Raw genomic sequence first — 25,915 nt, 5'->3', positions numbered from 1 at the left:
AAAGGAATGTTTTGAAAGAAACTTAAAATATTTTGATTTAGTATTCATTTAAACTACTAAAAAATATAAGTTAGCTACTGTAAAATGCTGTCCCTAATTTTCTACAGTTTATGTGCTTCTCTAATACAACACACTTCCTTGAAGCTTGTCAGATTCTTAAAGAGTTTGATTATTATTGTTATGTTGGTTTTTTAAAGCTTCTGAATTTTAATTTACTGTGGAGGGGAAGCATGTACCATGGCACACATAGGGCATTAGTTTTCTTATTCCAGCTTTGTAGGCCCTGGGTAATAAACCCAGATCTTGAGGTAGTCAAGTGCCTTAGCCTGGCTAAGACCTTTCCCTGGCTATTTGGAGGTATGGGGGTAAATGAATCCAATATAACAAACGGCAAAGTTGGCCTTCAATTCATTTTCCTGTCTCTCCATCGTATGTGCTGGAATTCTGGTAGACAGCACCCTTGCTGGTTAACTTTTATTAAAAAAACTATGGAACAAGGACTAGAGCATGTTCTCACCGCTCTTGCAGAGTTCCTTTTTCTGCCCACAGCTGCCTGTACCTCCAGTTCTGAGGGATCTAATACCCTCACCTGGCTTCTACTAGGAACTGCACTCATGTGCAAAACCACACACAAATATATAGACATAATTTTTAAAAACCGACAATAAACTTACTAAGTAAAAAACCTCCATAGGTATAACAGCTTGTACCTATACGGAGGCAGGCAGGAACAGTTTAATGCTTGCCTAGATCAATAGTGTAAGGCTGTCTAAAAAAAGTAGGGTGGTGATGGTGAAAATAACTAAACTTACTCCTACCCGACAGTAGATCTAATGAATAGCTTCAACATTCCCAAACACCTAAGAGACACCTCAGAGCATTTCTTGACTACATAAGGAAGAACAAAGTTACCATTCTTACAAGAACAGAAAATGTTAAGCCAGTAATAAAAATTGAATGTTGCTCTCTATGGCCTCAACTCTCCAAAGTGGCAGCTAGAAACACTTATTCACCACAAGTTCATTGTCAGAAGATCAAATTACAATACTGGGTACACAAATTCAGGCCCTATGTGTGTGTAAGCTTTGACTCCAAAGGGTAACAACTTGATGTACTTATGTGTGAGGGACCTAATTTATCTTCTTGATCTACAGTTTATCTTTACTTTAAATATGCCAATGCTCCAGCATTTAAGGTGTAGAATAACGAGGTGTAATCAAGGCAAACATTCACTATCTATCTTTGTAAATGGCTGTGCGATCTAGTAGATGGAAGAACATCCATAAACTTTAACCTATTATACTAGTCAACTACTTGCTTCCTGCTAGGAATTTTCTAAGAGAAAAAACAGTTCAGTAATAAGCCAATTCATTGTTGGCCACATCCACTAAAGAGTGCAGATTTTTACTGAGTCATATAGTAGCATCTATAATGTCAGCATTTGGGAGACTGAGGGAGGACTGGTGAGTTTGACACCAACCTAGGTTTCAGAGTGACATTGTCTCAAATTACAACAGGACCATAGAGATGATAGAGTATAAAAATGCTCGCCATACAAGCATGACAACTCGAGTTCAACTCCTAAAACAATCAGTGGGAGAGAGAGAACCAACTCCCCAAGTTTTCTGACCTCTGAATGCTATGGTATTCCACATATACAATAATTAAAAAACAGACCAATTCACCTCAGTGTGGTAGGCTATGCCTATAATAGGATAGTCTCAACTATCCTAGGATTGAATTCAAGTAGTCAGGCTTGTGGTTGAGTACCTACATCCTGTCAGCTCAAAAGTTCATTCAAAACATCACCATGTGGCACACACCTGTAATCCCAACATGGAACAGGATAATTAGGAGCTGGCACGCAGTCTGAGACATGTCTTTAAGGGGAAGAAAAAGGAAGGGGCGATTCCAAGGCCCTTCTGTTTTTTAATAAAGTCAACTGCTACATGTTCAGAGTTAGGGACTCTGAAAACAGTTTTTTGTGTGCTGAAATTATTTCTATTTCCAAACATGGATGATGAATATACAATATCGTGAAACATTTGAGCAGTTTTGTTTACTCATAGATAGGTATTGGGGTTATCTCATCTCTTGGCATGGGAGGAACCCATATACCCAAATTACCCTCTACAATTAAAACACACACACACACACACACACACACACACACACACACACACACACACACACACACGAGCTAGAGATGGCTCAGAAGTTAAGAGCAACAAGACATGAGTCTTGCTCCCAGAATCCACAAGGTGGCTCACAAAAATTTGCAACTCCATCTCCAAAGAATTATGATAGCTTGTTCTAACCATTAGACACCAGGCATACACACGATGCACAACACACACACACACACACACACACATATATATATACACATACACACAAACACACACACGCAAAACATTCATAACACATAAGACCTAAATACTTTTTTTTTTCTTTTTTTCGGAGCTGGGGACCGAGCCCAGGGCCTTGTGCTTGCTAGGCAAGCGCTCTACCACTGAGCTAAATCCCCAATCCCCTAAATACTTTTAAAATAAGATTGATTTTATTTTCATTATGTGTATATGTGTCTATTTGAGGATTTTGTTCACATGAGTGCAGTTGATGCTGGATTCCAAAAGAGATCACTGGATTCTCTGGGGCTGGAGTTAAAAGTAGTTTGAGTTTCCTGATGCGAGTACTGGAAACTAAACTCCTCTACCAGAGTCACATTTGATATTAACTATTGAGCCATCTCAAAGGTCTATGTCTACACTCTCGTTGAGTTTAAAAAAGTTAAGTACTATGCTATTCCACAAAGGTGTAAACTCAGGCTAAAACACTAATGTCTTCAGGAAAACTTCACACTAAATGATCTATGAGTTCTAGTTCAGTTAATTTGAGATTGCACATAAATCATAAATCTACTTAGTCCTTTCCTTCATTTTCAGATTCTTTTTGAGCTTTTAACAAAGGTCTTTAGCACTATAGCCCAGACTAGGATGGAAATTACGAGTAGCACAGTCTAGTCTAGAACTTGTGACAATCTACCTACCTCAGCCTCTTAAGCGCTGCAAATACAGGGATGAACCATCACCAAGCACTTTAATTCTGCTTTTTATGTTGAACTATTATCTAATGACCTTCACAGGCAAGTGATGGCACACAAGTGTGAGCATGCATACACAGATAAATGAATATGAAACTAAAGTTGAAAATTTTAAAGAACTTTAGTTAATTAGCAGAGTACTTTACCTAAAAACAATAAACAGCTAAATGTCAAAGAAAATAATCTTTCCTAGATGATATAAATTATAAGTCTTACTTAAAGAAACTATTATCTAAAAAAACTATTATCTTTTGCAAAGTTTTAGTATAAAATGCCTTGAATCACAAGAGAAAAAAACTACAGACTGCTAACAATAGTGACAACACTTAAATATCAGTGCTATACCAATGGGTGGGAAAAGGAGAAAGATACCATAAAACATAAAAATAATTTACTCTTTGTAACAGTAAGTATGCAAATACTCCTCTCATTTGTAAAACACTACTATAGTAAAGGAAAGCACTTTCAGATGTCTGATCACTGATATGGTTGCAAGGAATTCCTATTATTTTTCTCTATATTTATGCATTTGTGAAACAATAGAATAAGAAGAGTTTAGAGTAAAATGTGAATAATCACACAGACATGGACCAACATTTATTACAAACAGGAAAGTAGATCTAAAGAGTACAGATTTTTAAATAAAGGGCTATAAAAAGCTGAGTAGATACAAAACATTGTAATACAGCAATTTAAAGTGCTATGTAAAGGCATTAAAACAGAATCAAGAATGGAGAAGTTTATTTCAGTTTAAGTCACTCATGTTCCATCCTGAGTTTACTTCCATTTTCCAAATAAGGTTATTTTGAGTAAAGTAAAAATTATACTTTAAAACCTATTTATAAGGAAAGAAAAAACAAGTATAGATCAAAGAACTCACATTTAAAATTTTAAATGAAAAGCCATCAACTCTCTACATGCTTTATTAAATCACAGCTTTCACAGACAGCAAGGTACATCATTGCTATGACCAGCAGCATAACTCCGTCCTCCTTCAGCTACCAATGAGAACATCCTTCTGTTTGCAAAGTCTTATAAATGCAGATCAATTCGAATTACTTGGAATAATAAAATATTGTACCTTACATGTTGTCACAGTGATCACCTAATTATGTGAAAAGCTACAGAAACCACAGAGAGAAATTTAAGAGAATATAGCAAAATTATGTAATGCTCCTCAATTCCATGATAACTTAGTGACCCATTAAATCCCCAAGAAAGGTAGCTCTGTAAAGAGTACTGGGACTCATTCTGGTTAAAAGACCCTAAAGTATTGAACAAGAAAAAGCTGTATTTCTTAAGCTGAAAGACTAGAATTCACTTAATACATTATATGCAACTCAATAAAGCTCTAATACACTAAAATGTTTCTTTACATAAAAGGCAGTTGTAGTTAGATACTATTCCTGATAATGCACTATTATGTTATTTCTTCATTTTCTCCTAAAATCTTTGGGATAGAAGTTACAAAATGCAAAAGAAAAGCAATGCATTTTGAGGACAAAAATGACCCTAAATATTATATATCACAGTATGTTAGCCTAATTTTCAAATTTTATAAAAATACTCAATTTGATTCTAAATGTCTACCCACTAGGAGAATTTACCTCCAACATTTTTAAACTGCAGCAAAACAGGAAATCAAACACCTAAGTAACAAATTAAGGATCCATTGATGTAAAAACATGTATTTTACATCAATAAATGTATACAATGCTGTCATTGATATGAGAAAAGCTTTTTTATAAATGTTTGATATACCCTTATTTTAAATTCATATTTCAAACTTAAAAATAATATTATAAACAGTTTTCTTCTGCTCTTTCCGTATTGAAATGGAATTTACAAGAAATTTCCAATGGGAAGCATTTTTCCTAAAGGAGCATATTTACTAAAGATGTTTTTGTTCTAGTAGGAAAAAAATCTAATGTACTTAGCTACAGATTAGTTTAGTTGAATTAAATAAATGTAACATCATAATTGCCCCACCATGAAATACCCAGTTACAACAATGTATTAACAAACTTTATTTTCTTGAGTGTGCATACAGGATGTTATAAAAACATTATAGTATAGTATTGTAAGTACTGTAAATAGGTTATATGTCTTCAACAAAAATAAAGGTCACATTGAGTGACATGATCAAAGAAAATTTTAGCTTCTTGTGTGGGTCAAAAGATAATTGTGAAAATAAGAAGAGTAAACCAGGAAAGAGAAAGACAGCTTAGGTATTTCTGAAACCAGCATTTAATTTAACATTGTAATTCCTAAACCAGAAATATAAAAAAAGCAATCACACATATATTGGTATCATTTTTCTCAATAGTTTTTATACATACACATATTTCTGTGTTTGTGTTTTATACATACATACATACACATATATATATATATTTGTGTGTGTGTGTGTCTAAGTGTAAAATAGCTGCAAACATTAAACAAATCAGACAATTCCTAGCAGCTTCCAACTGTTTTATGAAACAAATCTGTTATTTAAATAACTTTCAGCCCCTTGGAATAATGTCTACTCTTTCTTGCAATTCTTTTTTAGAATACAGTTTGTATCTTATAGTTAAGGAAGAAATGGGGAGGAAAAAAAACTTTTGTTTTTTTTTTACAGACATAAAACCTCACTGCCAATTTCAGCTTAACTTAGCATCTGAATTTTGGAGACTTTCATAACTCAGAGGGTCCTACTTTGTTTCCCAAAAATAATTATCTTTCAATCATAATCATGCTTGATTCTTCTGAGTTTAAATACAAACTAATGTGTTTGTAAAGACAGGTTAGGAGGTAAAATGAGTTCATGTGATCCGGGTTTTTGGTTTTATCAGGTAAGAGGAAGCAGCATTGTCTTCAAGCATACTCAAGACAGGCCTACTGAGGTTCAAGCCCATCTGCTTTGATGATTTAAATATACACAGGAACAAAATGGTTCCAGAGGGTAAGTGATGAAACCATAAAGATATTGTTATTGATCAAACTAACAGACTCCTCATAAGTTACAGTCTCATTCACACATACAAACACAAACATGCAACACACACACACACACACACACACACACACACACACACACACACACGAATGTTCCTGCCTAGTAATTTCTGTTCCCCCAGAATAACAATCCACACTATGCACAGCGTCAGTTGAGTACACCTGAGCCTCTGTAACATGCTGCTGCTGCTGGACGGTTCTGAGGAGACACCAGAGGGGATATTGTGCTACAGAGTCTATTCAGTATCACTGATGAGAAAGTCCTTTCAGAGGCCAAAGAGATTCACAGAGCAAATTTCAGCTACACTTGAGGCTGCAGAGTACTTATGTTGAGAATTTATATTATAAAATACTAAAAGTACTGCATAAAGTAGTATAAATAAAAGGAATGGTCACCATTTTCACCTTAATGTGGACATTCCGACTATTTCTATCCCTCCCTTCCATCCCATTAATTTATAATCTGTAAGTGATTACTTAGTGCCAATTGACACTGGGACAGTAACACTTTATTATAGCTTTGACTGTTAATTCCAGTCTTTAAAAAATAAGGTTTTGGTTTTTTTCTTTAATCATAATCAAGAATGGGATATTACTCATTAACATAAACATGCCTGACTTCAAGTTAAGACAAACAAAAGGAAAGAGAAATCAATATCATTGGGGTGAATTATGGTTAAAAAGTTTGAGTCATATTAGCTTAATCCTGTAGAATGTAAGCTTTATCATATGGCAAAATTAACTTTAAATTATTGAAGTCCTTAAACTGACAAACCATGCATTTTTCATAAAATTAAAATGTGAAGTAATTATTCTCCAAAATGGTTCATTTCACCAGACATTTACAATACTCTATTAAACTAAGCCAACATTTCTGTATTTTCGTATTAGTTTGTTATAGGAAAAGAAAAATGAGTTCTAAATAAATGACACGGGAGGCAATAAATTGACACGTGACAAGTAAAAAAAAGGCTAAAGCACTCCAACACCATTGAAACTGTTTTAATGTTGTTGCAACTCCAAAAATGCAACAATCATCAGCTTGTGAAAGACCCAAATTTCAAAGTCATTTTAATTACTCCTTCATACCTATTTTACAAAATAAAGGCAGAGACATTTAAATCCTCCATGTCCTGATTATACTATGATCCTACCTTCTTTCCTATCACTATAGTGTAAGCTGTAATTGCCATCAGATGCTATATAAGAAAAAATAAATAAAATATTAACCTCTGCTTCAATGTACAGTTTCCAGAATCTGCCAGAACTGGGGAACTGGGCAACAAGGCGTTCGTAAGTCTTCCGTGCTTTGTCTATAGGTTGATTCTAAAATTGAAAATCAATAAACAGCATTTACAATGTTAGGAGTATAAAAATATTATTACTGCAGAATCAAGTAGTGTGATTGGACCCATAGAGAAGGAAATGTAATCCTATATCACTAAACCTGTGCCTCTCGAATGAGAATGCTCCAAGCATCAAGGTCATATGGATTTTCTTCTAATTTCTTTTCCGCTTTCTTCACCTTCTCTGGGACATATTCAGCTGCCTGAAGGGGGAAAAAGAAGAATAACAAACTGAAGTTACTGTTTTAAAAATCTTATGTCCAGTTAAGTCAAGAACAAGCACATCTATTCCTAGAACCAATGTCAGTACAAAGTATTAAAATGTCATTTTAAAAGGAAGGCATTATGTGGACTATGCGAACAGTATACTTTATCAGAAGTTACAGGTAGGCATGGTGGTGCATGCCTTTAATCTCAGCACTGGAGAAGCAGATAAGAGGATCTCTGGCGGGAGATCCAGCCTGGTCTACAGAGAAAGTTCAATGACAGCTTGGACTGCATAGAAAGAATGAGTGATCATTTCTGTTCAAGGATACAATTTGTAGTCTGTGTACACAGCATAATGAAAGCTACACACACGGGCTGGGAGAGATGGCTCAGTGGTTAAGAGCACTGACTGCTCTTCCAGAGGTCCTGAGTTCAAATCCCAGCAACCACATGGTGGCTCACGACCATCTGTAATGAGATCTGAGGCCCTCTACTGGTGTGTCTGAAGACAGCTAAAGTGTACTCATATATGATAAATAAATAAATTAAAAAAAAAAAAGAAAGCTACACACACACACAAAGAAAACTACACAAAAGAGATTAAGACGTAGCTTTATTTTTAGTTTGTCTGCCTAGCATGCATCAAGTCTCGAGCACCACACACACAGTGGGTATGGTAGTTCATGCTAGTAATTCTAGCATTCAAGAGGAAAAGCCAGGAAAAACAATAGAAAACTATTCTCAATTTCATGAGCTGTAGGCCAGATTGTGCCATATGACACTGTGTCTTGAAAGGAAGAAGTGTGCTACATACAAAGATGAAGGCAATGAACAGAAAACTTAAAATATATTAAATCAGGCATGGCCGCATACATTTGTAATTCTAGCATGTAAGAGGCTCGGGGTAGAAGAGCATGATTACAGGTATTTAACCTGTCTTAAAAAGAAACCAAGATGCTCATGTTGGTCCCATTTAGATGGTGGGTATTAGAGCCAAGCCAGGCATAGTGGTATATGCCTTTGATCCCAGCACTTAGGAAGCACAAGAAGATGGAGGATAAAGAGTTCTAGGCTTCGGAGTTGGGGATTTAGCTCAGTGGTAGAGCGCTTGCCTAGGAAGCGCAAGGCCCTGGGTTCGGTCCCCAGCTCCGAAAAAAAGAACCAAAAAAAAAAAAAAAAAAAAAGAGTTCTAGGCTTGTTAGGAATACATGATGAGACCTTGCCTTAAAAACAAAACAAGAAACAATCACAAGTTAAGACTGTTTTTTGCTCTTAGGGAGTTCAGTTCCCAGACTCCACAAAGAATGGCTCACAACTACTTATAACTTCAGTTCCTGGAGATAGAAAGCACTCTGGCTTCTCTGAGCACCTAAATATACATGACACATGTAAATCCATGTAGATATAACATACACCTCTACCAAGCAAATCTTTAAAATCTTGTACTCTCCAAACACCCCCATACCCTCCTACCCCAACACCACTGTAACTTAATAACCAGGTCCTTATAGTTAGACAAGTGCTCTACCACTTAATCACATACATCCCCAACTCTTCTCAGTCGTTTAATAAACTGGTTTTAGTTTTATAGCAGAATTTTTTTTCCTTTGAGTATTATTAGAGAACTTGCCAAACATTTGAGGCCCTAAGTTGAAACCTTAGCATTGCACATGTGTGTGTACACACATCTTAAAAGAAAAGAGGGGTGCTAGAGTGATTCCTTAACAGTAAAGAGCATTTGCTGGTGTTCTAAAGGACCTGGGTTCAGACCTCAGCCCACACATGACAGTTCACAATTCTTGTAACTCCAGTTCCAATGCCCTATTCTCTACAGGCATAAGGTACATACATGGTGCACACATATACGAGCAGGAAAAACACACACATTAAGAAAAGATATCTAAAAATGAAAGAAAAAGGCAGCACCTAGTACTAAGCAGCATAAATACAAATTATTTCACAAACTGTTTCGAATATTCCTACATAAATCTACAAATACTAACATAAACTCTGGATGTCCTGGAAATCAGTATATAGACCAGGCTGGCTGGCCTTGAACTCACCAAGATCTGCCTGCCTCTGCCAGGATTAAAGTGCTAGGATAAACGCATACACTAACAACATATTTGGTACTGCTACTGCTCCCCTTTTATAGATGAATTATTAAGTAATAATTCAGTCAAGCATCAGTCTAGGAAAAGTTTTTTTTTTTCTTTTTTTTTTGGTCTTTTTTTCGGAGCTGGGGACCGAACCCAGGGCCTTGTGCTTCCTAGGCAAGCGCTCTACCACTGAGCTAAATCCCCAACCCCAGGAAAAGTTTTAAAAGTCATCCTTTTAGGGGGCTGGAGAGATGGCTCAGCGGTTAAGAGCACTGACTGGGGGTTGGGGATTTAGCTCAGTGGTAGAGCGCTTGCCTAGCAAGCGCAAGGCGCTGGGTTCGGTCCTCAGCTCCGAAAAAAAAAAAAACAAAAAACAAAAAAACAAAAAACAAAAAACAAAACAAAAACAAAAAAAAGCACTGACTGCTCTTCCAGAGGTCCTGAGTTCAATTCCCAGCAACCACATGGTGGCTCACAACCATCTGTAATGGGATGCTCTCTTCTGGAGTGTCTGAAGAGAACTACAGTGTACTAACATATAAATAAAATAAATAAATCTTTAAAAAAAAAGTCATCCTTTTAGAATAAAATTGCCTGTGAGAAACTCTTTTTTTTAAGAAATAGATTAGCCTTGACTACTGAACGGTAGGAATTTACTTAGAGATATTCTTTATTTATAAATAGAGGTATTTTTTATTTATAAAATTGCTTTTTGGAGTCAGGATCTCACTCTGTAATCAGGTTGGCATTGAAAGCTGGTAAACCTGTTTCAACCTCCAAAGCACTAGGATTACCAGTATGAGTCACCACACTGGCTTGGACATATTCTAAGACTTCTGCAACTAAATCAAAATTATCCTTTACTAAAATATAAGCTTTATGACTAGTTTAAGAAACTTAAGGAAGAAAAGTAGCTCCACCCACATATTAAGACATCTAAAATTTGGTAATGGTAACAAATTAATCACTGAACCAATATGGCTAAAAAATGTGGAAATATGTGGAAAAACACTGATAACAAAGATAGCATTTTATATCAGAATGGTGATTTCCAGCAAACGTACAAAATAACTGAAATCAATTTTACCAAGGTAAAGTCACTAAAGTGGATAAAATTTCCACTTTCTTGTTCACCAAAATAAAGATAAAACAGTTAATCGTTTTTAAAAAAAAAAAAATCCAAAAATAAAAACAAGGGTTAAAAATATTGCTCATGATAAAAATGCATTTAGCATTTGCAAAACCTTGGGGTCCATCTTTAGTACACACACACAGAGAACTATACAATATTCTGAGATGCATCTTGAGTTTTTCATAAGCTTTAAGTTAACTACATGAAGTTTAAATTTAGTATAAGAAAAGCAACACACAGGCGGGCATGTGGTACATAACCTCAGAACTTAGAAGGCAAAGGCAAGAGGATCTTTGTAGGCTTTTGAGACCAGCCTGATCTTAACAGTGAATTCCAAGCCCGTCAAGGATACACTGTTAGACTGTCTCTAAATTGGAGTTTTTGGGAGGGTGGGTCTTGGGAAAGCCTACTGACTCAAAAAGAAAACAAATAAAGAGAATGCAGCCAGGTAAACAGTTCAGTAGCACAGTGACTGTCTAGAGTAAAGAAAGCCTGTGTTCACCTGGAACCGCTGATGGACGAAGGGCGAAAGGCATTTTAAACACACAAAAGAAATGAAATTTATCCAATGGGATAGAAATGAAATGTTAGATAACTAACACTGATATTCTGAAGTAGACCAAACTGACCAAAATTTAATGATTATCTCATACTGATTTCTAGCAACTTATACTACTACACAATGTACAAGAAAATAGTCAGCTACTGGCCTGCTACACAAGACTGATAATTTATATAGCCCTGTCTGAAAGAATCAGTCAAATTATGAAATTTGGAGTCACTGAAAACAGTTAAGTATAAGTAACAATACATTACAACCTCCATAAAAATGACCAAAATAAGACTTTAGACTGGCAGGGGGCACATATACATAATGTATATACTTATTAGGACCTCATGTCCTTAGAACTCTAAATTTTTCACTATCCAACTAAGAAAAACTTGTTCAATGCCAAGTATGTTCTAGATGTTACTGAAGAAGTCCCCGCACTTCACAAAGTAGAGAATTCTTCGAGAATTTCAAAAGGTTTACTACTAAAAAAAACCAAACAAACAAAAAAAACTTTTTTAGAGGAACATGGTGGCTTATACCTGCAATGTCAGAACCTAGGAGGCAAAAAAACTGTCACGACAATGAGTTCAAGGACAGCCTGTGCTACAAAGTAACAACTTGTCTCAAGAAACAAAACCAAGCAAGCTGAGATGGCTGAGCAGTTAAGAGCAACTGCTGCTGTGTGAGGACCCACATTCCAATCCCAGCACCTATATCACATGCCTTCCGAATGCCTGTAATTCCAGCTCCAAGGGATCTGACAGTCTCTTCTGGTCTCACTGGGTCCATACCACCCCACAAAACACATAAATATACACAAAGCAATTACACAACCAAGAAGTGTTGTTTGAAGTTAACTTTAAAACAGTAATTACAGCCAGGTGTGGTGACACACACCTCTAATCCCCAGGACTTGGAAGGCAGAGGTAGGTAGATGTATAAACCCCAGACATCCAGAATTAAGACCCTATCTTGAGGGCTGGAGAGATGGCTCAGTGGTTAAGAGCACTGATTGCTCTTCCAGAGGTCCTGAGTTCAATTCCCAGCAACCACATGGTGGCTCACAGCCATCTGTAATGGGATCCGATGCCCTCTTCTGGTGTGTCTGAAGACAGCTACAGTGTACTTATACATGAAATAAATAAATCTAAAAAGACCCTATCTTGAGGAATAGAGGTTAGTGGAAAGCAAAAACAAAAACAAAGACTGGAGCGGGTGGGTGGTGGTGGGGGAGTTCCTAAATGGCCCCAAATCATGGTTAAAAACAGCCTAAAAGTTGGTTCAGTGAGTAGTTAGGAGCTCTTGCAACTCTTACAAAAGTTCAATTCCCAGCATCTGTATTGAGCCTCACAACAATTTTTAAGTCTAGTTTCAGGAGATCCAATGCCTGCCTTCTTCTGGTTTCCACAGGCACCAGGCATGCCTATGGTGCACAGAGATACATACACCCAGGCAAAACACCCATAACTATACAACCACACAAAAACAAAACAAACAAACAAACAAACAAACAAAACCTGGAACCCAGAAAAGCTGTGCTCTGACCTTTATGTACTCACATATACATTCATGAGCACTACACATACACATGATGATGATGATGATGATGATGATGATGATGATGATAATAATAATAATAATATAATAAAGCATGATTAAAAGGAGGGTTAAGGAAATGGTTCAAAGTTAGTTCTGCTTTGCATTCATGAGGACTGGAGTTCAAATCCCAGCACCCACCTCAAAGGAATAGCTAGCTACTCACTACTTACTACTTGCAACATAAGCACAGGCAAACTTATGTGTCACACTACAGAACAAAGGAAAACTCCTCTTTCTTAGATATACAAAAAAAGAGACATGGTAGCATAGACCATGACAGGGAAGGTCACAGGCCTTTGTGAAGAAGCTACAATTGTTTTTGCTAAATGGGTATAATCTACTTGTCAAACTGCCCTCTAAATAATTATGTTTATGTCCATACATTAGTGCTGCTGCCAGGTTTGGTAAGAGAAGCTTCTGTCTGCAATGAGCAGTAGTTAATTATCACAGACTCATGACTGGTCAAAATGAGAACAAGAGACTGCTGAATGCTCAGTTTTAAACTGGACATCTCCTCACTTTCCCCAAGGCTCAGTTCAGAAAAGGGAATGGAAATGATTAGAAAACCAGAGAAGGGGATGTGGTACAGAAAGTTACTTTCCTGGCAGGACACAGTCATTGCACCCTAGAACACAGAGCAGCTGTGATTACCTTCATTAAGCTGGTAAAGTGAGCATGGGCTCCCTAGGCCCCTCCTGGGCATCTACCAGCAGTTAGTAGTTGCTGAGACAGAAAGAGACATTCTCTTTGGTGGTATGACTACTGGTAAGATGCCATGCTCCTAAGCAACCCTAATGAAACTCACCAGGCCCCCTAAAGGGAGAGAGGGGAAGACATAAAGGACAGGAGGGTTACATGCTCAGGAAGAGAATCAGAGGGGAGGAGAGGGACAGAGAAGGATAAAAGGGGTAAATATGATCAAAATACATTATCTAAATTTATGAAAATACAATGAAAATCAATGACTAATTAATATATGCTAATAAATATTAAAAAAAGATAGACTTGAGTCTCCATAAGGAATTGAGTTATTTCCTGGCTCTGTTGCTAAAGGAAAGAAATGGAACACAGAGAGAAAATTCAGGGAAAGTTCCTAGTACCCATCTACAATAGAGACTAAAGTTGCAACTACACAGCTCAACAAAAGTGCTTTAATCCTAGCACTTTTGATGCAGAAGCAGGTTCTATGTGAAACAAGGGCAAGAGCACTAAACTAAATACAACAAAAGCTAAACTCATTCCCAAGGCTCTATCCATCACTTAATTTTCTTTGTGAATAACAACTTATATCACAATTGACTATAATGGAAGTTATAGTAAGAATATTATGCACTATATTAGTTATTATTGGGTTTCATTATAACTATTTTTAGTAATAACTTTGTGACATGAATTACATACCATACAATCCACCCTTTTAAAAGATACATTGCCATTTTTTTCTTAGTTTTGAGACAGGACTTTACTGTATAGTCCAGGCTGGCCTTCAGCTCAAGACCCATCTACTTCTGCATCCCAAGGAGTACCCACTCTGCCTAGCCAAGATATCCAACGAGATTTCTTACAGATATGGGCTTTTTCAATGCTTATATTAGAAATTAAAAATGAATTTAGAATATTCAAAGTGCTGAACTCAGAAACCTGGTCTACAGAGTCAATTCAGTTACCAGAAAAAGAAAAAGATGGCTGTGATTGTTCTGTACACAGAGCAATCAAACTTAGGTATTGTGCATGTCAGGCAAGAAGTTATTCCCCAACCAACAGTTGTTTATTTGGGTGATCTTTTAAGCATCTAACTGAGGGGTTGGAGAGATGGCTCAGTTTCCAGCACTCAGATGATGACTCCTAAACATCTCTTAACTCCAGTTCCAGAGGATCCCATACCTGCCTTTGACCTCCAAGGGCACCAAACAGAGACACGGCACCAACATGCAGACAAAACACTCATACACATAAAACAAAATAAACATTTCTTTTGAAATAAGGAAAGGAGATTGGTATTGTGATTTCATAGTTAATAGAACATTTGTCTAGCAGGCTTAAAGTCCATATTTGAGCCTCAGTTCTCAAGTAAGACAAGTAATTTTTAGAAAAACATGTCTTAGATTTATCTATTTTTATTTATATATATAGATGTGTATGTTCGTCTGTGTACTATCTGCATACAGCAACCACAGAGGTAAGATGAGGGTATCAGTTCCTCTGGAACTGAAGTTATAAGTAGCTGTTATAGGACATATGGGTGCTGAGCGTACTGAACTCTGCAAAAGCAGTAAGTGTTCTTTTTTTTTTTTAAAGATTTATTTTTACTTATTTTATATATGCGAGTACACTGCCGCTGTCTTCAGACACACCAGAAGAGGGCATCAGATCCTGTTACAGATGGTTGTGAGCTACCATGTGGTTGCTAGGATTTGAACTCAGGACCTCTGGAAGAGCAGTCAGTGCTCTTAACCACTGAGCCATCTCTCCAGCCCCAGCAGTAAGTGTTCTTAACTGCTGAGCCACCTCCAAACCCAATAAATAATATTTTTTAAAATAATAACAAAGGCTGAGGATTGCTCAGTGCTAAAGCATTTGCCTACCCATGAATGATGATCTGGGTTTAATTCCCAGCACCAGAAAAACAAAAATAAATGAAAATATGCAATTTTTCTGTTTGTACTAGGGAGGTAAGAGACAGGAGGATAGAGTTCTTTCTAAATAATTATTCAGGGTGAACAGGAGGGGCTGTTACACAAGGGGTCAAAGTGAAATTGAGATAGAAATTGGTTTAGGCTCACACCTAAATCCTAACACTTGGGAGACTGAGACAGGTAGATTGCAGCAAACTCAAAGGCCAGCCTGGGCTATATGCGTACACACAATTAAAAAAAAATGTTGGTCTCATCTAAGTGATACATATAAAAAATATGGAGAGAGGAGAAGGAGCTGTAGAGATGGTTTAGTGGTTAAGAGCACTTACTATTCTTCCATGAGTCCCAAGTTCAATTCCCAGAACCCATGTCAGGCAGCTCACAACCACCTGAAACTCCAGCTTTAGAGGGATCTGATGGCTCTAACATCTGAAAGCACTTGTATTCATATACATAAATACAACACACATATACATAATTAAAAATAATTTATAAATAAAGCTTTAAAAAATATGAATGATCCAGGCATGGTGGCACGAGCCGTTATTTAATCCCAGTACTTGGGAAGCAGAAGCAGAACTTGAGTTCCAGGATAGGATAGACAGGGAGGGCCACATAGAGACCCTTCTCAATATATATATATATATATATATATATATATATATATATATATATATATATAAAAAGAGGGAAGAAAGGATATCATTTTTTAAAAGGGATGGGGACTTAAACCTATGTTATAATAAACTCTTTTCCATGGCCAACTGAACAAGCAGAAATGAGCCTCAATTCTCATTCTGAAATAAGTATTCTCCACTATTTAATGTATTAGCTTATAGTTTAGGGAGAGTTAAGAAGGAAAATCAGTAAAATACTATTCCTATGCTTTGCAGTTTTACTACTCATCTTTACCAAGTATATACTTAAAAGCAATTAATAGCTGGGCATGGCGGTTCAGCTTGTAATCCCAGCACTTCAGAAGCCTGAATTCAAGGCCAGCTGGTTCTATACTCTGTAAGACATAGAGTGTGAGCTAGTGAATACATTTAAGGTAATAATCCTCCTCCCTAAAATTCTGAGGTTTTTAAGCTTCCATTTACTTCAGGTACATGTTTTCTTTTTTAATAGATGTTTTAAGTGAAAAATTTCAGTCTATCAACAGAATCAGAGATAGCAATCTGAAAACTGTCACACAGACATCTGTATTTTCATAAAGCACCTAAATAATTGACATAAATGACTCCCAAACTCAACTATGAGAATATGAGAAACCGTATATGATTAATATTTTAATCAATGCCACATAGCAAATAGGACTTTATAATGATGCTGAAAGTCTTCGCATTTGAGATTAGTGACATCTTGACCATTAGTTTCAATGCTGGTGTTGAAAGTGATGCTGGCTAGCACACTTTCTAGCAGGTCTAGCACATATAATAACACAGTACAATATAATAACCGCATTGCTGTCTTAAATACTTACATATATTTTTAATCAAAATAAATAGCACAGAATAACACATACCCATTTGTTTTTAGTGTAAAAAAAACCTCAGAAAGCATGGTGGTGGTACACATCTTTAATCCTGTACTAAGGAGGCAGAGGCAGGCCAATCTGTGAGTTCCAGGCTGGCCTGGCTTACAGGGCAATTTCAAGGACAGCCAGAACTACCAAGAAACACAGTTTTGAAAAACCAAAAATCAGCCAATCAAATAACAACAAAAAGAAACAAAACGGGGCTGGAAAGATGGCTCAGCTGTAAAGAGCACTGACTACTCTTCCAGAGGTCCTAAATTCAAATCCCAGCAACCATATAGTGGCTCACAACCATCTATAATGAGATCTGATGCCCTCTTCTGGGGTGTCTGAAGACAGCTACAGTGTACTTGTATATAATAAATAAATAATCTTAAAAAAGAAAAAGACAAACAGAAGACCTTAAAAAGTAAGGGGTAGCCAAGCATGGTGCATGCTCAGGAGGGAAAAGCAGGAGGATACAATGTCTTGGTCTAGGTAGTGAATTCCTGACCACCAGCCAGAGCTACAAAGTGAGACTATCTCAAACAAACAAAATAGCAAGATGTGAACCTGGTATGTTATTGCATACCTTTAGTGTCAGCACTAGAAAGGCAGAAACAGGTGCATCTCTGTAAGTTCCAGTCTGCTGGGGTTACAACGTTAGACCCTGTCTCATTCAGAAAGCTGAGACAAGAAAATCAGGAGTTTCTGGGCAACCTCAGCTACATAGCCAGACTCTGTCAAAAAAGTTTACTATACAACAATATTATTCAGGCATGGTGGTTCATGCCTATAACAGTACTTAGGAGACTGAGTGAGGCAAAACTGCTCTGAGATTGTGGCTAGTCTGAGCTACATAGTGAATCCTATAGCAACCCAGGTTACAGAGTAAGACCCAGTCTCACCAAGACAGAATGCATATGACTAGTGCCTGAGACCCTGAGCGCCACCCCTAACACAATAGAAAACACCATCCAGTAAGCCTCATTGGCCAGGAAGCAGCTTCCTTTCTCTCTCTACTTCCCCTCTTCCCCCATTGATTTTTGGATCCCCCCACCAGGATTCCAAACTTAATGCTTTATGTATTCCAGGCAAGTACTCTATCATACTCATAACAGCAATGCTCCTCACTGCATCATTTGCTCTTGCACACGTTATTTTAATTTTATACTGTTTTGTTCAATTGTGTCCTTTAGACCAACAGGCTAATAGCATTCTGTCATTAGCTATTAATTTACACCAGTGAGCTAACAGGTTATTATATATGTATATATGTACTCATATATCCCTACCTCAAAACCCCAGGATGTAACATATAGTTTGTGTAGGCATATTCACTATACAATGTTCAACATGATAAAAATCACCTCAGGAATACTGTAGAACATAATTATTACCTACATGACTATTATCTACTCTATTGGTTCTTAATACTTTTCCAAATATCATGAATCTAAAAAATAAAGGTGGTACCAAACCCAAATGATTCTAACTGAATTTTTGCTAAAATATTAAGAAAACTGCACACAGTACATATCTGAAGTAATTTCTCTCTGCAACTTCTTCCAAAAACATAGTCTACATAGTGAGTTTCAGGCCAATCAGGAATATATAGTGAGACTCAACCTCAAAAGAAAAAAAAATAGCCAGGCAGTGGTGGCACATGCTTTTAATCCCAGCACTTGGAAGGTAAAAACAGATGGGTTTTTTTGAGTTGGAGGGTAGTCTGGTCTACAGAACTAGTTCCAGGACAGCCAAAGCTACACAGAGAAAACTTGCCTTGTAAAACTAAAATAAATAAACGATTAAAAAAAATAGGCCACAGCAGCATTCTATAACTTTCTTATAATAAACACAAACTTAATTGAGCATGTTCAATGAATAAAGTATATTACAGGACAGGTGTCACATTCAGAATTAGATGCTAACTTGGATCTGTGCTCCTTTGCCAATATAAATGAACTGTGTTCAAGAAAAGCAGTCTGTATCTGGTACTGCATAGCAATAATCCAATTTTTCCAAAAACAAAAACCCTATTCAAATTAAAAACTTTAAAAAGTTAGTAAGGTATTAGTTGAAATATTAATCATATTCATTTCATCCCCTAGGAAGCAAATACAAATTAATACAAAGGGCTGGGGATGTGTAGTTCTATGGAGCAATGCAAGAAAATCACCGTTAAGAAAACTCTTGGGGGGCTGGGGATTTAGCTCAGTGGTAGAGCGCTTACCTAGGAAGCGCAAGGCCCTGGGTTCGGTCCCCAGCTCCGAAAAAAAAGAACCGAAAAAAAAAAAAAAAGAAAAGAAAACTCTTGGGCTAGGGATATAGTTCAGTGGTAAAGCATTTTGTCTAGCAAGCATGATGCCCAAGGTTCAATCCTCAATACTAACAAAACACAGAAGAAAAAGTCTAGCTAGGTGCTAGCACAAACCTGTAATCTAGCATCTGGGAGACTAAAACATACATTTTGTCATTCTAATTTTATTCAATATTTACAGAATTAAATTATCAATCAAATTAAAACTAGCTTAAATAGCTGAGTAAGGTAGTATATACTTGAAATCCCAGTACTCAATGGGAAAGAGTTCCAGGCCAGCCTCAACTATAAAGACACCCTTTAACTAAATAAATAATCTCACTGATCTCCTTTAATGAGTTTTTCCCATACAACTGCCAATTGCCCAAACAAAATGACCCAAATTTACAAATGGGTTCTATTTTAAGGAGAAATACAGATATGGGATATAGTTGAAAGCTTAAAACAATGAATTGGTTTCTTAGCAATAGTAATGAATACATAAAAACACCTCAATACCGACTTTTGCCATTCTACCTGGGATATATATATATATATATATATATATATATATATATATATATATATATATATATATATATTCCTTTATATCCAGAAACAGCAAACACAATCTCTACTAATTTCCTTTTTTTGGTAGTTATAAAGAGGGAAAAACAAACAAACGAACAAAAAACTAAAGAACCAAAACAGAACAAAGGACAGATCTAGTACCCTTACGAACAATTACTGCCCATAAAGTAGAAGTCTGGTTTTCCTAAGAAATATTAAAATCAAACCAATTTACCTACTCAAAATTGTCTTATACCAAATATCATTTAAAACAGGAGGAACACATAAAAGGTTACAGTGGAGAAATTTTATTAAACATATAAAAATAACTAGGTCCAAGAAATACACTGCCTAACATATCTCCTTATCCTGCTGTCTTCCCAATCTTCTTCCCTCACATCCACCTGACTTTTACATTACTTGGTAGTACTGTTGCTTTTAAACAGATTCTTAATACCAATAAAATAAACAAGGTTTCAGATAATACTGTAAAGATTTTTCAACTTTCTCCTCATTAAGAAGTGTACCACATTACATATATTTTTCCTGTTTTCTCTAGCCTCTGCAAGCTGTTTTTCACTAGCAGAAAAACACTGACTCATGACTCCTCTGGTTGAAAAAGACTGGCAGAGGCTGGAGTCCCACCACAAGTTCAAAATCAGCTTGGTCTGTATAGCACAAACAAAACAAAAACAAAAACAAAAATCCTACCAAATCTCAAAAAACCAGGATAGTCACAAAGTGATGCTTTTCTTATTCTTTCTTTCTTTTTTCTAAGACTTGCTGTATAGTTCAAACTAGCCTCCATCCCATCCTTCTTTAGTCTCTTAAATGCTGGAATCACTGATGTGTGCCACCATGCTTGTCTCTTAACAGCCTTCAGTTCTATTTATGTTTTCTCACCCATAATTAAGGGTCATTAAAAAAATGTTTTCATTTATGTGCATGAGGTGTGTGCAGGTGTCCAAGGAGACCAAGAGAACACTGGATCCCTAGGGGCTGGAGTTACAGGTACTCGTGAGTCTCCTTATATGAGCACTAAGAACTGAACTCCAGTCCTCTAATTTATAAAGCCCTCTTACCCAGCGAGTCATCCTTCCAGTTATGGAAGGTCATATTAAGTAATCATTTTCTCCAGATTTCCACTGGCCGTTGTTTTAAACACCAAGAACTGTACAGCCAATTCACATTTTAAAATCCATTACATTTTTAAAGTATCATTTAATAATACCACAGCAACTGAGATTTACTTCAGTGCAATGAGTGCAGAAGGAAGAAAGGGAAAAGAGCAGCTCTATGATAAATACACTACACTTTACACTTTCTTTTTCTATGTAAAATCTGCATGGGACTGGGAGGCTGAAATATGTGACTTCATTGGTGAAGAACTCTTGCAAAGGACCAACTCTTGCAGGTTCAGTTCCAACACCCAGATGGTAGCTCACAATTTTAACTCCATTTCTAGGGGATGAAAAGCCCCTTCTAAGGTCCTTGAGTACACATGGTACATATACAAACATGCAAAACACTCAAACACATTAAAAAAAAAAATAAAAGCCAGGTAGCACATCCCCCTGTAAACCTAGCACCCAGGAGGCAGAGGCAGGAGGATGGTAGCAAGATTCAGACAGCCTGGTTTACATAAAGGTTTCCTGGACAGACAAGGCTATATAGTGACACTCTTATTTCAAAAAATAAATAAACCAACTATTTGTTACCTACAATTAATAACCAACTACTCCAAACTTGTCAACTGATGGTTATGAGGACAGTATCAACACAACACAGATTACTAGTAGGGGAAAACAGTCCAGTAAAGACATCTGGCAATCATCACACCAAACAAATAAATAAACATTATCTATCACTGGTAGTGGAATAATCAGCAAGAAGTGCTACCTTGTTTTGATTTGTAGATAGAATTCCATTTTTAAAATGGGGGTTGGAGAAAGGGCTCATCATTCATCATTAAAGAGTGAATACTGCCCCTTCCAGAGGGCCAAGTTTGGTTCCCAACATCTACATTGGCTTACAACTATCTGTATCCAGCTCCAAGGGGATCAGACTCCACTGGCCTCCATGGTCCAACCTGAGTCCTGGGAGTACAGAAATATGCTACCACACATAGCTGAACTTTTGGGCCAGCAAAATGACCCAAGGTAAATAAAGGTGCTTGTCACCAAGCCTTAGATCAATCTCCAGGACCTACAGAGCAGAAGGAGAAAAACCTATTTTCAAAGGTTATCCTCTGACCTCCACAAGACCAAGCACACTTGAGCCCTCACATACACAATCACACTCTCACATACATCCATTTACATAGTATTTAAATGACTTGTATTATATTCTATCCAAGATATTTAACCTCAAAACTATCAAGATTGAGAGTAGACCTAACTATAAATTCTCTGAGAAATAGAGCAAAAGATCTATTAAATAGTACTATCAAAAATCCCCCAAACAAAATCTCAAAATGATAAAATAGCTGTCTTTTCAAATAGACAACATAGGTGAGGAGAAGGTATAGACAAATAGAAAGACTTTATTAGATAAGCAAATATAGAAATACAAAATTCAGTGTTTTACCTAGATTTTATTTTGATGTTTGGTTGGTTTTTGTTTTGTCTTCTTTTTGTGACAAAGTCTTTTATAGCTCAGATTGCCTTTAAACTTAGTATACAGCCAACAATGACTCCAAACTTGTGATCCTCTGGCCTCTAACTCCAGAGTGCTGGTATTACAGGTCTTTTGCCACAAAGCCTGACTTAATTAGTGCTTAGGGTCTACTCCAGGTTGGATTCCAGAGCCTTGCGCATGCTACACAAGCACCTTTACTAACTGATCACATCCTCAGCCCTATAAATCACATTCTTGATGCAACTGACAATTCTGAGTATGGATATGTTAGAAACACATCATCAAGCCAAGTGCACTGGAAAGAACCTATGATCCCAGTACTTGGGAAGTAGAAGTTCAAGGTCATTATCAGCCACAAACTGAGCCAGTCTGCCCTCAAACTTGTACAAGACCCTATCATAAAAAAAAATAACACAGAAGCCAGGAGGGGTTCCTTTAATCTCAGCACTCTGGAAGCAGAAGCAGGCAGATCTCTGTGAGTTGGAGGTCAGCCTGATCTATCAATGGAGTTCCAGGACAGCCAGAAATGTTACACAATTAATGTCATTACATAAGAGAATGTTGAAATAGTTTGGAATGAAGTTTGATATGTCAACTTTCAAAGAAATGCGTTATGGAGAAAAAAATATATCAATAGTCAATAGTAGAGCTTGCCTAATATGAGCAAGATCCTACCTTTAAAGCCACAGCACTGCCATACACAAGAAATATGTATATGAACACATACATGCAATACCACATATATACGACAAACCCTGTAACCATTGTTGGATTTGGTGAAAATTATAATGGGTGTTCATGAGTTTTTCCTTCAACTTTTTTTTGTTATAAACTGTGTAATAAAATTCAAAGGCGGAATACCTGTTACAGGTGCTGAGGCTGAAAGATTGCATCTAAGGCCTGCCTGAGTCACAGAGTAACTAAATCTTACAAAGGCTATTGTGGTGGTGTACCATCTTTCCTCCTAAAAGTGGTGGTGTACCATCTTTCCTAGATGTGGTGGTGTACCATCTTTCCTTCTAGATGTGGTGGTGTACCATCTTTCCTCCTAGATGTGGTGGTGTACCATCTTTCCTCCTAGATGTGGTGGTGTACCATCTTTCCTCCTAGATGTGGTGGTGTACCATCTTTCCTCCTAGCACTCAGCAAGGCAGAGGTGGGTGACCTCCATGAATTCGAAGACAGCCTGGTCTATGTAGCATAGCAAGTTCCATGCCAGCCAGGACTACATAGTGACAACTGTCAAAATAAAAGGGGTTTGGAGAATGAAGGTTTATAAGGTCTCATCACAGTTGTTTTCATAGAAATATGGCACACTGTGTTGTGATTAAGGCTTTGAACTCAGCGGTTGAGTACTTCCCAGCATGCACAAGGTCCCGAGGTTCAATTTCTACCTGGGGTGGAATAGGATGACCAAAACAAAAACTAAAACCCACACAGTTCTAAAACAAAACCACGGCAATATTTTTGTCTTTACAAATTTATGTAAAACAGTGAATTCCAGACACATCCAAAGAAACCTCAACACCACTCCTTCCTTTCAGAAAATAAAAATGCCAGCCCTGGAAGAGCAGAGTAAAAGAAACAGTTTTAGTAAGTAAAATAATTCAAAGACATTGCATTCGTGGGCACCCTAACATTAGATAAAATACAAAAGCACTGCCAAGACTTCCCAAAGTAATTAAGTTCTAATTTACCTACACTTCATTAACATACAGTCCTATTTTACCTCATCCATCAACCTCCAATAATTTTTACTTTATAAGGTGGGGATTTGGGGAAAAAAGAAAAGGAAAAAAAATACAAGTGTATTCCGTTACTATAGCAATAGGAAATTTAGAACTTTGTAGGACCACCTTTCTTTTAGAACTAAATATACTAGGATCAAGATCAAAACACACATCTTTCATAGTCATTTTTGTTTTTTACAATAAAAAGCAAACACTAGCCTACAAAATTTAGGATATAAAAGAGCAAAAGAACCCAACATGAAGATGCACGCCAGTATTCCCAGATAACCCTAGCACTAGAGGCCAAGGAAGCAAGCCTGTCAGAAGGTCCTGCCTAGTCAGGGCTACTCAGTAAAACCCTATCCAAAATAAACAAACAAGCAGTAAAAGGGTGAGATCTCATATCTAAAAATCCAATTTGTAAAATACTTAGATATCATTCATATCTACCATCCAAACAGATGGTACCTACAGTGACTAAAGCACATTTCCAGTTTTCAATTTACCAAATTCTGCAATGTTTGCGTGCTCGTAAAAGCAAAAACAAAGTTTTCCTTGACGAGAGAGAAAGAAAGCAAAATTCCACCAAAGCTCGGAAGAGCCATGCTCTACTTCTGGACTGCTACTTTTAACCTTCGCTCTCTCGGGGGCCGAATTTTCCAGATTGGTTTAGTTTTTATTTCTGGGGACAGCAGACTGGGGCGCAGAGGAGAGAAATATTGCCAACGCAGATATACGTTAAAATAATCCGGTACTACCGGAACACTAAAATGGTATGAAATAAACCGTCCCGACCGAAGAAAGTGCAACGAACAGGGCGAAGCAACGTCTCAGCTATTGTCTAAGTCAAATACTTCGTGTGAACGCCACAGAAAAGTCAAAATCTGGGAGACCTCAGGAGCTGTGCTTCCGACCCCGGGATTCACTAGATCCCCAGGGCCCTTCCTCACGCGAACAGGGCTGGAGTGTTCGCACCCACAGGCCAGAGAGAGAAGTCGCCACGAGGCCCCACCGCTCCCGTTCCTCACCTGCTCCGCGGCTGCGTCTCCTGACATGGCCTCAGAGGATTACAACGTACACACGGGCCGGCAATGGGAAGCTAGAAAGGAAAATTTTAAACTAAAAACAACCCCACCAAAACCAGTAACGCTACCCCTTGTCCCTCGGAGCCAGAGCCGCCGCAAAAATCGCCACCGCCCACTCAGATATGAATTAAAATGGCTGCGCCCCAGCCGGCTGAGGGGGTGTGAGTCGCTTCCGTATTCACTTCCGGGACAATGGGCGGGGCTGAGGCTCAACTCCCGGATTATTGGAGGTGCACAAGCGCAGAGCGATCCCAGGGGGCGGGCTCAGCGCGTGAGCTAACGTCACGGCCCGGAACTGATGACGCCGCTGTCCAGATTTCTGAGGACGGCCGGAAAGATCCAGCCGATTGGCCTGGGAGCTCCCGCGCTTCTTGGAATTTAATTACTGAGTTGCAGAGCCAGGCTC

The 25,915-nt window shown here is 37.4% G+C and overlaps 1 protein-coding gene across 3 annotated transcripts in view; it reads right to left on the bottom strand.

Annotated features, from left to right (window-relative positions):
• The window catches only part of Cstf3 (cleavage stimulation factor subunit 3), a 75,826-nt gene extending 50,149 nt beyond the window's left edge, over nucleotides 1-25,677 (bottom strand). For 2 of the 3 annotated variants that reach the window (XR_015683174.1, XM_087653276.1), the window contains exons 1-3: nucleotides 25,453-25,677; nucleotides 7,548-7,649; nucleotides 7,331-7,426 (exon numbers count right to left, since the gene is read on the bottom strand). Coding sequence is in view for 2 of the 3 variants with exons in the window: in XM_087653276.1 (XP_087509402.1) it covers nucleotides 7,331-7,426; nucleotides 7,548-7,649; nucleotides 25,453-25,479 (225 nt within the window). In the remaining variant the exon portion in view is untranslated. The remainder of the gene's footprint in view (nucleotides 1-7,330; nucleotides 7,427-7,547; nucleotides 7,650-25,452) is intronic. The other variant, NM_001077672.1, reaches the window with a different exon arrangement.
• Between the last annotated feature and the right edge of the window lie 238 nt (nucleotides 25,678-25,915).

The sequence above is a fragment of the Rattus norvegicus genome, chromosome 3 (assembly GCF_021556685.1).
Source record: "Rattus norvegicus strain SHRSP/BbbUtx chromosome 3, alternate assembly SHRSP_T2T, whole genome shotgun sequence".
In the NCBI taxonomy this organism is placed as follows: Eukaryota; Metazoa; Chordata; class Mammalia; order Rodentia; family Muridae; genus Rattus; species Rattus norvegicus.
Note: the sequence above shows the minus strand (reverse complement) of the source record. Positions and strands in the feature narration are given on the sequence as shown.